The following is a 14,634-nucleotide window of genomic DNA, read 5'->3' on the forward strand; positions in this document are numbered from 1 at the left end:
TCTTTGTCGGCGCCTCAGAGCAGCGGAGACGATGACCCAGTTGGGTTTGATTCTCGAGAAGCGTCTGCGTCAGCAGCTCGTCAATCAGAAGCATCTTATTCCTCTTTGAAGGACTGCATTCACATTCTAAAGTCTGAAACACTTTATTTTTACTACTTTACCTGTAGTTTTCTCCTGAATTTACCAACTGTTATTATAATATAAATGAAGCATTTTATTAACAGTAATATATTCTTTCGTATCTGTAACTTTGATCTAATCACTCGTTTCTATAATTAGCTGTTTTACACGAGGCTTCCTCGGTTTGTGATGCAGTTCTACAGGTTGAATTTTCTTAATCAACTGCATGATAAAGAAAACACACAGACTTTGAGCTGTAAAACACCTTTTTATGAGTAAAAATACATTCTATGGTAAAAGGAAGGCTGATTCTGCCTCTGTTAATATCACAAAAACAAATGAAATAAGGCTTGTTGGTTCTTTACTACGATAACTGCGCCCAGTTTGATGTCTTTTTACTCTGTATTTTTACAGGTTGGACCGATATTTAATTTAACAGTGTATCCTAAACCAACAATGCGAATCGTACGTTCTTTAATTGTTAATTATTATAGTTTATGCAGCAACACGCAGAACCCTTAAAGAGACAGTTCACCTCAAAATAACAACTACATTAGTTTAACTGAATATATTTTGTTTCAATAGGCAATGAACATGCATCTGGAGACAATCACACGTCTGCATAGCTAGCTGGCTACGAGCCGTTAGCTCAGTCGGGCTAACCAGCTGAAACGCTGCTAAAAGCAGGAGATCCGGCCCCCACGTGTTCCTCATGAGGGACACGAGAAGAACTTTAATAGATGAAGAGCATATCGTGTATTATCCGCTTCAACTTCACCACGTTTAAAATAACTCATCTCCCAGTATCTGCTGCCCACTCCAAAGTGGATTTAAAAGACAAAAATATCACAGGAATCTAAATGGAATGTGATCTCGAGATTCTTCAGCCCAACAAATTCCAACTTGTGCTGTGACACACACACACACACACACACACACAGAAGCTTGATGGGACTTTCCAACAGGAGCCCTACCTGCAGGCCAAACTATACCTTGTAAACATACTACTCACAGCAGGACTGAGGGGTCTGACTATCACATGGAACCGCATCCCCCTACAGACGATAGATGGATCCAAAAAGACCGATCACATGTTCACTGAGACAAACGTCACATTCATTCTTCAAGCAACCCATCCCCCCCCCCCCCCCCCTTCACACTCGGGGTGCGTTTGTTTCGTCTCTATATGGGGATTGAGACGATGGTGGGCAGCTCCCCGATGGGGGGGGGGTTGTACTTCTCCACCCTCATCAGCCGCCGCAGGATGTCGTCCCGGTGGAAGGGCCACTCGTACACGTGCGTGTTCTGCAGCCAGTTTGGGACGTGATGCTGCGGGGGGGGGGGCACACAGAGAAATCAGAGAGGAAACTTTACCTGCACAGGTGTGGAGCACGAATCCCATCAAACTAACCTTCTTGGCCCCGGGGAACACGATGGGAATAAACCGGAAGTTCTTGCTCCCGTTCTGGATGAACTCATTCTGGAGCTTTGGGGGGAAAAGAAAAGAAAACAAGACATCAGACAAATGGCGGCGGGGTGCGTTGGGAGCCCCGAGCCCCCTCCCCCCCCCTCGAGTGTTTGAGCTGCCGACCTGCTTGTGGATGTAGACGGTGTTGAAGGTGCGCTCGTCGGTCTGCGGCGCCCCGGGGGACGCCGTCACCGTCTCGTGGTACTTGGGGCTGATGATGATGATGATCAGGTACTCTTTCTGGTTGGGGGGGGGGGGGGGGGGGGGTTTAGTAAAGTTGTAAACAGATTAACAATCAAAGTTAAAGAACTTCATTCATAGAAGACACCAGAGATGCTGGTGGTTCTCACCTCGCTCAGGTAGCGCTCCATGAAGTCGATCTTGCTGATGCTCCTGAACTGCTGCTCGAAAATATCGATCTGAAACACCATGGTGACATCGGTCAGCAGGTTAAACCCCCCCCTGCCCCCCCCCACAGACAGTCCACACCCAGAGGAGAGGAGAAACAGAGCAGAGGAGAAACCCTTCGTACGTACGTGTGTGTCGAAGCCGTTGTGTCGCAGCAGGGCGACGAAGTTGATGATCTCGTTGACGTGTTGGTCGTTGTCCGCTTCGTAGGTGACGAAAACCTTCCCTGCACCCAAGAGCGAGGGGGGGGTCGTACAGCAGATCCCTCTATAATCTGATTCTTACGATGAGTTAACAAGACTTACTCTGCTCCAGAGAGAGCGGCGCGCTGTGAGTCGGGGGCCGCTCTTTGGCCGGAGCGCTGTGTCCGCTGTGCGGAGTTAGATCATTTTAAAAGTCAGAAACATTATGAATTATGAATCATGATTTTAAAAAACTCACATGTATCCAGCTCCATGATGTCCGGAGGTGTCTAAAGAGGGACAGAATAAAGAGAACGTCATTAAACTAAAGATTAATTTAGTGAATTTTGTAAGATTTAATTTACTGAAGCAGCTTCATGTGTTAAAGCTCCCATAGACGTCTATGAGGAAATGACTCTACTTCTGTGTAGTGACCAGCAGGGGGCGACTCCTCTGCTCCCATAGACGTCTATGAGGAAATGACTCTACTTCTGTGTAGTGACCAGCAGGGGGCGACTCCTCTGCTCCCATAGACGTCTATGAGGAAATGACTCTACTTCTGTGTAGTGACCAGCAGGGGGCGACTCCTCTGCTCCCATAGACGTCTATGAGGAAATGACTCTACTTCTGTGTAGTGACCAGCAGGGGGCGACTCCTCTGTTCCCATAGACGTCTATGAGGAAATGACTCTACTTCTGTGTGGTGACCAGCAGGGGGCGACTCCTCTGCTCCCATAGACGTCTATGAGGAAATGACTCTACTTCTCTCTTGATTTATTCCCTCAGTAAACATTGTAAACATGAGTTTATGGTCTTAGTCTCTAGTTTCAAGTCTTCTTTAATGCAGCATGATGTTCATTTAGTGAATGATGGTCCATTTAGAGTCACACAGACCATGAAGCAGGGGATGCTTTAGGGCGGGGCTACACGCTGATTGACAGGTCTCCAATAGACCATGCAGTAGAGGGTACTTTAGGGTGGGGCTACATGGCAGAGGAGTCGCCCCCCTGGTGGTCACAGGATGGAATGCACCTTAAACCGCCTGCACAGAGCGGTCAACCTAAAAGGGGCGGGGCTTTCGCCTCTTCAACAGACTTACAGTAGGGACCGTGAGCCGGGCGGGACGGAGCCCACGGGTGCCCGGTGAACGCCGACGCCCCCCCGAAGGCGTCCGCGGGACACTGCGCGCAGCAGGCCGCCCCCTGCGGCGAGCACGCGTACGGCGACAGCGCGTGGTGCCGCAGGTTGCCCGAAGGCGGGTTGGAGCACAGCGACAGCGGCTGCTCCAGGCTGCCCCAGCTGTGCCGGCTGGGGAGGGACGCGAACTTGTAGCCCGACAGGCTGCTGTCGGCGGAGCGGCAGGACGGGTCGTCCCGGCCCGCGCAGGACGGCAGGCTGTCCGGGTACCCCGACCAGCTGCTGGCAAAGCTGGGGTGGAGCCAGGCGCGGTCGTCCCGGCTGGGGAACGGCGTGGGCTGGCTGTGCCCGGCGGGCAGGCAGCAGGGGGGCTGGTCGCAGCAGAAGCTGGAGCCCGGGGGAGAGAGGCGGAGCTCCTCCACGCGGCCCGGCCTCGGCCCGCCAAACGGGGAGGCGTAGGCGGGGGCCTGGCGGCGCCGGCTGTCGGCCGGGGGGGGGGCAGGGTCCGGCTGGCGGGCCCCGCCGGCTTCTTGCTCCTGCGAGCTCATCGTCTCATCGTCCTCCTGCGGCGTGTTGTGGCGTCCGCTGAGGTATCTGCACAGAAAACTGCGACAGGAAACCAGACGGTTTAATGGAGATTATCTCAAAGTCTGAAACCAGAACATCAGCAGATCCAACAGCGGCTTTTATTTCAACAAAATCATACAACTAGAAAACAATTATGAGCTAGAAATGAATCACATTATATATATATATATTCTTATTTATTTCCCACGTGAGTTTATATATATCATATTATCTAAAGTCTCGTTTCCACAGAGGAGGACTTTTATATCTCAGTGAAGATCGCGCGGAGAAAACCGTGACCCAGAAAAAGCTGCTGTGGGGTCCGCGGGGTTAAAGGTGAACAGGATGCGCGCCGCCGCGTCACATCCGGTCGGGCTCCTTATCGGAGGGACGCATCTTCTGCGGCTGGCAGCGACATCCGCTCCGCGAAGAAGAAACAAAAGAAGAAAATAAAAAAAGGGAGGCGCGGGGACGCGCCGCGGGGTCGCGCTCCTCACCTGACGGGGGCCGAGGCCGAGTGGACGGAAGCGGGCAGCATCACTGGGCCCCCCCCTCCGGACGACCATGGGCTCCGGCCTCCAGCCGCATGTGAGACCCTGCGGGAGGAGACGCATGAGAACAGCTGACCCCCCCCCACCCCCCCCGGAGATCTCACCCACGCTGCTTCGGGGTTCTAGTTGAGAGGATGTTGGGGGGGGGGGACATTCTTCTGAATGTTTAGTGGTTAGTGTCACCTTTTTAATAAAGAATAAACCACTAATGGTGATTAAGTGACTTTCTCTTCGTAGCGAGTAAGCTTCTCAAAATGATCACAGTTTGATTCTCAGAGTGATGAAGACAATACTTAATCATTAATGTGCATCATTAAATCATTCGGATACTTTGGGGCTTTTCAGTGAAGGTTCAAAAAAAAGATGAATTATTTCCAGAAACACCTAAGTTTTCCACAATCTCTCACAAACAACACAAACACACACTAGTTGCTGCCCCGACTAGACCAGAAATGCGAGTTACTGCGCGTGGCCAGGTGTACAAACAGGTGACGTGTTGTGTAATAAGTCGAGTGCGAGAACTTCAAAACTCACCCGTCGATGACTTCCAGTAAAAAAAAAAAAAAGGAAAACAAAAGGTTTAAGAAGCAAACAGGACGTCGGGTTCAAATGTTCAACTATTAAAACGGTTCAAATGTAAAAGCAGCTTCTCCGCGAGACAGAAGAGGAATGCAGGCGCGCGAGGGCTCCTCGAGCTTCACTTTGTGGAAGCTCCGCCCCTCCGGGACACCCACACACACACGAACGAGCACCCTGTGAGGAACGAGCTTAAAAGGTTGTCTGTTTATCTGTTAGTGAATGAAGACTCACGACACCAATGACAGAAATGAATAAAACACATCTGTTTTACATCGACTCAAACATTTAAAGGAAGAAATTATATCGACGCATCCATTTTTTTCTTCCTTTTAATGTAAAAAAAGGACTTTGTCTATTCAGGATTTACAATTGGTCAGTTAAGGTTTAAACAATGTGATAAAAGATGTAATCTGTGACAATGCTACTGGCATATTGTAGTTATTAAATATTTCTTAAACCATTTAAGCAGAGAGAATGAGGGGGGGCTCCTCAAACAGAGAACAGATGCTTTGTGTTGTTATCCGAGCGGATGGAGGAAAGCGGCGGCGTCGACACGGCGCTGTTTGGAGAAGCAGAAGTTCAGCCAGTCCTTCTGCACCGGGACGGCCCCCGGGAACCGACCACACAGGTCCCTCAGCTCCTGGTCCAGAGAAGAACACACACACACACATTTAATTTATTCCTTTAAATGAAAACAGGCAGAAGAGGCGTCAGATCCCACCTGTGATTGGATGTCGCTCTCCACCTCCGCTACGACGTGAGTGACCTCCGGACTCATGACCTCCTCCTCGTCTCCATCATACGTGACCTGCGGCTAAGGACCTTTCGACACCATAAACGTCCCGGGCACGCGATGCGTTCGAGGACCCTCGGAAAGGTGAAAACCTGTCTTATCATCGCCGAGGCTGAAAGGATATGTGACGAGGTGGCGTGCCAGCGTCCTCCTCTCCGACGCCGCCAGGTTGTAGAAGAACACACGGACCCCGCTCATGAAATCAGGGAGCTCGGGGGGGCCCCTGAGAAGATCTGAGGGCCCGGGGGGGGGGCTTCCTGCCTCCGTCTCTCTCGAGGAGGCCGCCGTGGTCACCTGGGGGGCAGAGCTCTTCGCCGCTCGGCTGTGGTAGTATCTGTCCGTCTCGTTGAGAATCACCTGATCAGTTAATTATCTGACATCATTCAATTAATGAGGTTGAAAGTGACGATTATCCAAAAGCTTCCACCTACAGATAATTCATTTTATAATATTATCAGGTCCATATTGAATAGTTTCAGTCTACAACCTCAATTTGAATTCTGAAAATGCTGCTCAGTTTCTTTCTATTCTTTCTGATAATTCTGTACAAACGTTCTTCTGTCCTTCCAAGGATACATGAACGTGGCGACGCCTCTGGACGCCAGGTGCTTCCTGACGAGCCGCTCCGTGCCGTACCAGTTGAAGCCTCGGGTGGCGTGGCCGATGCGAGGAAGATGGACGCTCGCTTTGAGGGGAGAACACACACACACACACACACACACACACACACACACACGATCACCATCTAAACCAGGCAGTAACGGCGATCAATGCAAGTGATCAGACCAAAGTGTCCCTCTGTGGACCGATGAAGGCCTCTTTATCTTGGCTCAAGAGCTGAGTACCTTTTATGTATTTGTTTTCATGGGATAAAAGTAAAAAATTCAGTCAAAAGAAGTCAAAATATTTTAGATCAAACAGAAATTCCCAAAAATGTTAATTCACAATTAGGTCAAAAGAATAACACGGTGGAAAATGATGCTTGTATATATACCTCTATATGTAATATATTTTCTGTGTGTTTGTAATATTTGAAGTAGCTGGACAGTCGAGCCTAACGAGCCTCACTGCCCTCCCCTCACCCCCCCCCCCCCCCCCCCCGGACGTACCTTTGTTTGTTTTGGCGGCGGCGTAAATCTTCTTCAGAGCGTCGTCCAGAGCGCTGAGGAGGATCCCGGACAAGTTGTTGTCTTTGTCCCTCCGCTGAGCGACGATCAAGGCCAGCTGAGGAGGTAAATCCAGTGAAATCACATGGGAGAGAAAACCATTGCGTTTTGGAAGCTGCTTTGTTGTTTAAACAGCTCATAAACAAATGAAGGGTTTTCTAAATCGGCGCATCGAGTTTCAGTGTTTTAGGCATTTAGGAACCTACTTGATCGCGGCCGTCTAATCTGGACTGTTTGTCATCGATGGGGAAGAGCAGCACATTTCCAATGTCCAAATCTGAAACCGACGAATTGGGTCACACTCGACATAACGTGTGGATTATATTCGTCTTTTAGGTCAACCAGACGCCGCTTGAGACGTTGCGTAATCGCGGGCGATCTCACCTTTCATCTCGCCGGCCGACTCGTACTTCTTCCTCGGCTCGTCTGATCTCGCCTGCAGAGCCGTGAACAAACCGCCTCTCCCCCAGCGGCCCGAGTCATCTGCTCACAAAGCAACAACAACAACAAAAAAACCCTTCTGATGACTCGCGTCCTGCTGCTTCTCACCGAACTCAGAACCAGCATCCAGGGCACATCGTTCCTACTTCACTACCCCTGCATTTGCACCTTTTTTACCACCTACTTCTTCATGTACTATTTGTAAGTCATGATGCTATTTGAGAGGAGGATTGGAGTGAGAGGTTCCCCGAAGGGACACTTCCACTTTAGTCCAGCGGGGGGCGGCAGAGTCAACACTTTGTCACAGATACGTGAAGCCGGAAGCCCTCTGGCACCGAGCACAAGCTCTCGTACCGACGCAGTGGACGATGATGGCGTCCCCCCGAGCGGCGTGAGGACGAGTGACATCACCCAGGACGTAGCGGATGGCCGTGCTGTCCGAGTCTGTGGAGCACACGCTGCTGCTGTCGTCATCTTCTTCTTCATCTTCATCACTGTCCGCCGGAGGCAGACACGGCGACCTGTAGCCGCACGACTCCCACCACGCCGCCCTGCGCGGCGGGAAACACGGAGCTCGTCAAGTGGCCAAAAGTCCCAAAAGTAAAACACGTTTGAGATTTGACAAACCTTTTCTTGCGTTTCTGCTCCTGTTGCTTCTTCTTCGTGTCCTGCTGAAGTCTGGCTCTCTTGGCGGCGGCCTCCTCGCGTCTCTGGCTCCGGAGCTCAAGCTCCGCCTCCGTGAGGGGCTTCCTCTTCCTGGTCGGGGGGGCGAGGCTCAGTGACAGCGACACCTGGCAACGGACCGTTTTAATGTGATGTTTAAATGATTTAAATGATTTGATTCTAGCTCAGCGTTTTAATCTGAACTTGATCATGACTTCCCCAGTCTCTGTTAGAGACCTGTCAATCAGCGTGTAGCCCCGCCCCCCCGAAGCTAAATGCTTTATGGTTTCCAAATGGACCAAAACTCCCTAAATGAACATCGTGCTGCATTCACGTCGTATCTACGGATACTAGAGAACACAAACTTCACTTCCAAGTGCACGTGACGCAGCGACATCGTGCACGTGGAGCGGTTTCGACCCAAAGAAGGTTCCCGTCTCTTACCGGTCCGGCTTTGTGCCGCAGAGCTCGACCTCCTGCTGCTGCTCGCTGGGACTCGGCCAGCTGCTCCTCCAGCAGACGCTCGAAGAGCTTCTGGTCTTCAGAGCTGCTTTCTTTACTGTAGTCTCTCCCCTCAAAGTAGTACATGTGGTCTGGAGGGAGGAGACGGGGTTCATGTTTAATCACAAAAAGTTAAGCTGCTACTCCTGGTGTGACTCTGCACCCAATCAGTTCCACACGCAGTGATTAAAGGTTCATGTGATCCTGGTCTCAGCATCACATCACATGTCATTCAGCTGAAGCTTTTATCCAAAGCGACCACAAGGAAACAAACTCAGAACAACAAGAAACAAGAGCGATTTACAACTTGTTATAGATAAGAGCCATTATCTTATCTTATCTTATATCTCTAACAAGTTAAGTTCATGTAATCTGACAAAATGTGTGTGTTGTGAAATCAGCTCGGAGCAGATTATTATACATCATTTAAACTGCTCCTGACAAGATACATTGCTTCTATATATATATATTCTATATATATATATAAAACACATACTCTGGCCGTCAGATTCCTCCTCCTCTTCCTCCTCTTCTTCTCCTCTGAGGTCTTCATCCTCCCACTGACCATCCCGCGACGGGCCGAGGATCTTCTCCAGCTTCACCTCGGTGACGGAGCTCTCCTCCGACGACAGAAGCTTGTCCACCCCGAACTTCAGGACCTCGCCGAGCTGCAGGGGGAGGGGGGGGGGGGGGGGGGGCAGGAGGCGTGAGCGGGACTCAAAAGGACGCGGCGGCGAGGGAGTTTTCTCGGCGCCTTCGTGTCTGCAGACCTGGAGGCCCGCGGCGCCGGCCTGGGCCCGGTCCAGCAGGGAGAAGCGCCCTTCCTCCATCACCGTGTCGGTGAGGTGCAACTTGGACGCGGCTCGCGAGAACATGATCTCCTCCACGGTGTCCCTCGCCAGGAGGCGGATCACTTTCACCGGCCTGCGGAGGGTCAAAGGTCACAGGGTGCTCCTCTCGTTAACCCTCGGAACTGAAGGAAGACACATTTGACCTCTGATCTGTTCGGGATTATTCTCAGCAGAGGTTATTTCGGTGCAATTGGCAAGAAGTAAACATTAGACTTGTGGAGGTGTGAAGGTCAAAGTTCAAACCTGCAGCTCTTTCTCTCTCTCACGCGTTTCTGTGGAATCTAAAGACACGGATTATATTTGTGCAGCGTGTTTTCCAGGTGAGAAGAACAGCCCTTTACCGTCAGACACGATGAGGCAGCATCACACCATGTGACCCACTGTGGATTTACACCAGGTCTCATCAACACACTAAAACTGCTCCTTATTCTCCCGTAGACGGATGTGCTCATTCTCGGTCTAGATTACTTTCATATGAGCTTTGAACACAAACCTTTCATACATTTAATCTCAAAATGACGCTTTCTTCGACCTGTAAAAGTTCCGATAAACTAGGACTATAATACAAAATAAAAAAGCTACAATATGTTTTTTTTTTTCTTACTATTATTCTTAGCTGCTGGGTAGCGATGACATTCTTTCATTGTGATCAGTCGCATGTTTAATACAATACGTTCTCCATCACGGTCACCTGCTCTGACCAATCCGGTGGCAGCGTGCGGCGGCCTGCAGGTCGTTCTGAGGGTTGAAGTCGCTGTCCATGAAAATCACCGTGTCGGCGGCTGTGAGGTTCAGGCCGACCCCCCCTGCAAAGACCACAGCACTTCTGATTTAATGACTTAATGACGGCTTCAAGCCTTCAGCACACAAACCGTTGATCACTTAATAGCATGTATTTTTTCCACTTGCTGTGTTTAATAGCATTTATTTCTGTTACCTGCTTTAGTGCTGAGCAGAAAGACAAAGATGTCTTTGCTGCTGAAGTTCTTCACGGCAAGATTCCTCTCTTCCCCTCGGACCGACCCGTCCAGACGCTCGTAGCTGTAACCTGAGGACAGAGGACAGAGGATTCATATTCAAGTTTTTATGAAAATAAAATATTTTGTAAGAAAAAGTCAATATATTTTAGGTCAAAAAATGCCATGAAGAAAAAAGTTTAAAAATAGGTCAAAAATCTTTTTGTAAAAAATTTGCTAAAAAAATCTCATGGAATAAAGCCTGAAAATATAAACATCTTAATGCAACCTGTGAGTTTTATGATCTGTTGCCGACACCAACCTCTGAACTCCATGTAGTCCTGCAGAATGTCCAGCATCCTCGTCATCTGAGAGAAGAGCAGGATCCGATGGCCTCTGACACACACACACACACACGCACGCACGCACACACACACACACACACACACACGTGAAAAGATATTGTGTCATCAGACGCCGTCTCTCATCACCGTGGTTACCTGCTGCTCAGCAGAGAGCGCACAGGGGACGTTTGAGATGATCACATGGCTCTCTGGGGCTTCTAGACTCCCCCGGTGGTCTCACCCTTTGTGGAGGTGCGCCAACATGCCGTCCAGGAGAGACAGCTTCCCGCTGGCCTCCACCAGATGCTCCCCCATCTCAAACGGCTCCGGCTCCACCCCTGAAGGACCAGAAGGACGTATGGAAGGAGATCCGTGTGGTCGCTGTGTCTCACGCTGATCTGCAGGACCACATCTCACCGTGGAACAGGTACGGGTGGTCCACACACTTCCTCAGGTTCATCAGGATGTTCAGCAGCCGGTTGTTGTTGTTGTTGTTGCCGTGGTCGTTTCCAAAAGCCTCTGAGGACAAAAGTTAGATCCACATGTTCAATCCTCCAACATTAAGTAAAGAGAACAATCTGAGCAAATATTATTCTACACTATTTCCAACTATTTTATCTTTTATCTTTTTAACTCGTCTTTTTAAGCTGTTCGTTCTGTTCATTCGTTCCGTAATAAAGTGACGGCACTCAAAAGGAAAAAGAAAGTGATAAATATTATGTTGAAAAATGTTTTCTAAAAATGTCATTTAAAAAAGTAGAAAATATTCAGTCAAAAAATGTAAAATAAAGAAATATTATAAAATGAAAAATCTTTTGAAAAAAATGTCTAAATATGTATAATCAAAAAGAAATAGATTCAGGAATTAAGTCAAAAAATGCTGACAAATATGTTTATTTTTAACTCAACCAATCTCTGAATCTAACACAGTGAGCCTCACCCAGATCCTTCATCAGAAGGGCCTTGTAGTATTTCTTCTGCAGGGTGGACATGCCGTGGTACATCAGCAGCTCCGTCTTCTTCGGCAGATCGACCGCCACCTCCGACTTGACCCGGCGGAGCAGGAAGGGCTCCAGGAGGCTCTGCAGCTCGGCGGCTGGAGGCCGATGCAGCGTGAGGGACACGGGGGGGGTCAAATAGAGGCAAACTACGAGAACATCACACGCACTTCTTCAGGAGACCCGACAAAACATTCCGTGAAACTTTGACTAAATTCCATTCTTTGTTTTATGAAATGAGTCATCAAAGGACTTCAATGTGGCATACCGTCATTCTGCCCCACACACACACACACACACACACACACACACACACAGACACACACACAGACACACACAGGTTAACGCGGGGCCTCCTCTGGGTCTGTGGTGTTTATTACGTCCTTCGTACCTAAAGCAGGTCGAGTCTGAACGTCGGCGTAAGAGAGGGTGAAGTTGTCCGCCTCCTCGGCCGTGAAGATGTTGGGCTGAACGAAGCTCAGCAGGGAGTAGAGCTCCTGCAGGTTGTTCTGGATGGGGGTCCCGGTGAGCAGGACTCTGAACCCCGCTGAGAACTACGTCAGAACACAAAGGGGGGGGGGTTAGATCTAACGGAGGGAGAGATGAACAGACAGAAAGCCGCCGGCTGAAAGCGCCCGAGGCTCCGTACCTGAGTCAAGGTCTTGTGCAACAACGAATTCTGATTCTTCAGCCTCTGGGCTTCATCTACAACGAGCACCTTCCAGCTCCACCTGAGGGAAAAAGGAATTAAGTACTTGAATATGCAAATACAGAAATCCCACTACAGCATTCCAAATGTCTCGGGCACAGACAACATTAGATGGCTGCTGTGCTCCTTTATTGGCAAAGAAAATAAATCAGTTTTGCAGGACTTTTCTGTGTAGGATTTAGTGCCATCTAGTGGTGAAGTTACATGTAGCATCCAGCAGAGTATTGCTCCTCTTCCTCCACCTTAACAAGCGTGAGCAGAACAACGGTGGCCTTCAGGTAGCTAAAAACACAAAAAGGTCTCTTGGGAAGCTCTGCTTAAATTGTCTATTCTGGGCGTATGAATATTATATCACATTGATGACAATAAACTCCTCTAAATGCTACAAACCAGAGTTTTAAATGACAGATGATTTCTACCAAATGTGTCAAAGGATCCCAACAAAGTTTCTGCTCATTTGTAATCCAGAACACACTCACCGTCGCAAGAATGAAGCATCTTTGAGACACAGCTGGAAAGAAAAAAATCATGTTTTCATTTTGTACGTGTCGGTCAAAAAACGCAGATGAATCCTTTTGTTTCCCATGAGATGAACACAGACCTCGTAGGTAGTGAGCATGACATCAAAGTCCTGAGTTTGTGTTTCCCTCTGAAGCTCAGCCCGTCGCTCTTTGTCTCCTTTGTAACACAACACAGTGAGAGACGGGGCGAAGCTGCAACCGAGAAAAAACACATTTATTAAAACACATTCTATTTGATATTTTATCGCTATATATAAAATTGTATAATATATTATGTATAATCTCATTAACTAATCATATTACGGGCAAATGAGCAGGCGTTTCACAGGAGAAAACAACCGAAACATTTCTAGATGAACAAAAGAGCTGGACTGAGGCGAGACTGAAGACCAAGTCGTATTTAAATAAGTGAATCATCAGTCGGGAGATATTTCTCACCTCAAACTAAAGAGCTGTCATAACTATAACCATCTCTGCCAGGCAGTAATGACTTTGTTTGTGTGTGCATGTGAGCATCTCTGTGTCTGTCCACATCTCATCTCTCATCCTGCCGCAGTAAACTGCTCCATATTTTATTATAAATATTCATATTACACAGTTCTAGCTGCGTGCTGAATAATACTTTGGCAGTTGCAGTAACTTGTGTTCCTCCGCCTCACGTTTGTTCTTGTATTGTCAGAGGAATGCGATGCACCTTTCAAGCTCTTTCCTCCAGTTCTCCATGACAGAGAGTGGGCTCAGCACCAGGAACGGACCTTTCCTCCCAGGAGCTCCTGACACGAACACCAGCAGAGAGATCGTCTGAAGAAACACAACGTTATTACAGTTGTGTTACAATAACGCAACATGTAGCCCCATGTACACAACATATAAGGGTGGTGCCATCTTCGTATACATGTGTCAGTTCCTGCATCCCCTTATAACAGTTATTATTAGTTAGAACGAGGACGGATGGATCTCATACCTGACATGTTTTTCCCAAACCCATTTCGTCTCCTAGAATGCATCCTTGTTGGTTCTTCAGACACTGGGTCAACCAGTGGACCCCATGCAGCTGGTAAGGTCTCAGCTGGATCCCTGAGGGAAGGAGACAAGGAGGCACGAACACATGTAATGGACGTAGTTCAAGTAGACTGTTTACACTGCCAGCCTGACACACGACACGAAGACAGCTAATTGATCTGGCGGTGTAACATAACGTTAGCCGTGAGCTAGCTAACGTTATGTTAATATGCCAACTTTAATTAAAGACGTTAAGGTATTAAAAAAAACGCCGTACCATTTAATCCACATTTAACCAAGTCACTCTGAGTAAGAGCCGTCTTCTGCTTCCCTGGCACGCAGCTTTTTATTTTTAACAAAATATTACTCATACTTCGAGACGCTCAACTTTTATCAGCTTAACGTTCTCTGTTGCACTTCCGGGTTTTAGTCACGTGAGCCGCGGGGGGAAAAAGGCGCGCCGGCTCGTTTGAACTGCCGAGAAATAAAGACAGAGAGACACATAAATCTATAACGTGTACATAAATATGTATATATAAATATGTATATATATACATAAATATGTATACATTTATGTCTCTCTCTCTGTTATATTTATTGTTTTCACTCACTTTTCTTCCTCGGTTCTTTGATTAATTAACTGCTGCGACATTTGAATTACTGCGTTTTGCGATCAAT

At 48.4% G+C, this 14,634-nt stretch overlaps 2 protein-coding genes across 3 annotated transcripts; both read right to left on the reverse strand.

Moving 5' to 3' along the window:
- Window positions 1-375: 375 nt before the first annotated feature.
- Window positions 376-5,098, reverse strand: LOC119216442 (uncharacterized). Its single transcript, XM_037469293.2, has 10 exons — window positions 4,967-5,098; window positions 4,379-4,477; window positions 3,277-3,920; window positions 2,438-2,468; window positions 2,302-2,366; window positions 2,125-2,222; window positions 1,939-2,007; window positions 1,712-1,828; window positions 1,532-1,606; window positions 376-1,449 (listed from the first exon to the last, which is right to left on the reverse strand). Exons 2-10 carry the CDS (start codon window positions 4,417-4,419, stop codon window positions 1,303-1,305), a joined length of 1,287 nt encoding a protein of 428 aa, XP_037325190.1. The 5' UTR covers window positions 4,420-4,477; window positions 4,967-5,098; the 3' UTR covers window positions 376-1,302.
- Window positions 5,099-5,514: 416 nt separating this feature from the next.
- chd1l (chromodomain helicase DNA binding protein 1-like) lies at window positions 5,515-14,384 on the reverse strand. 2 transcript variants are annotated; one of them, XM_037469291.2, is made up of 25 exons: window positions 14,234-14,384; window positions 13,919-14,031; window positions 13,649-13,755; window positions 13,035-13,146; window positions 12,913-12,944; window positions 12,374-12,455; window positions 12,116-12,278; window positions 11,667-11,822; window positions 11,144-11,245; window positions 10,968-11,064; window positions 10,705-10,778; window positions 10,364-10,474; window positions 10,118-10,232; window positions 9,346-9,499; window positions 9,072-9,243; window positions 8,519-8,667; window positions 8,039-8,202; window positions 7,766-7,962; window positions 7,355-7,453; window positions 7,177-7,247; window positions 6,914-7,028; window positions 6,381-6,489; window positions 5,934-6,138; window positions 5,733-5,819; window positions 5,515-5,651 (listed from the first exon to the last, which is right to left on the reverse strand). In XM_037469291.2, the coding sequence occupies exons 1-25, from the start codon at window positions 14,325-14,327 to the stop codon at window positions 5,529-5,531; spliced, it is 3,003 nt and encodes a 1,000-aa protein (XP_037325188.2). In that variant the 5' UTR covers window positions 14,328-14,384; the 3' UTR covers window positions 5,515-5,528. The 2 variants fall into 2 exon arrangements, with proteins under 2 accessions (XP_037325188.2, XP_062419572.1); XM_062563588.1 differs by having other exon boundaries at window positions 11,667-11,873.
- Window positions 14,385-14,634: the final 250 nt, after the last annotated feature.

Source organism: Pungitius pungitius, chromosome 7 (genome assembly GCF_949316345.1).
Source record: "Pungitius pungitius chromosome 7, fPunPun2.1, whole genome shotgun sequence".
Taxonomy (NCBI): Eukaryota; Metazoa; Chordata; class Actinopteri; order Perciformes; family Gasterosteidae; genus Pungitius; species Pungitius pungitius.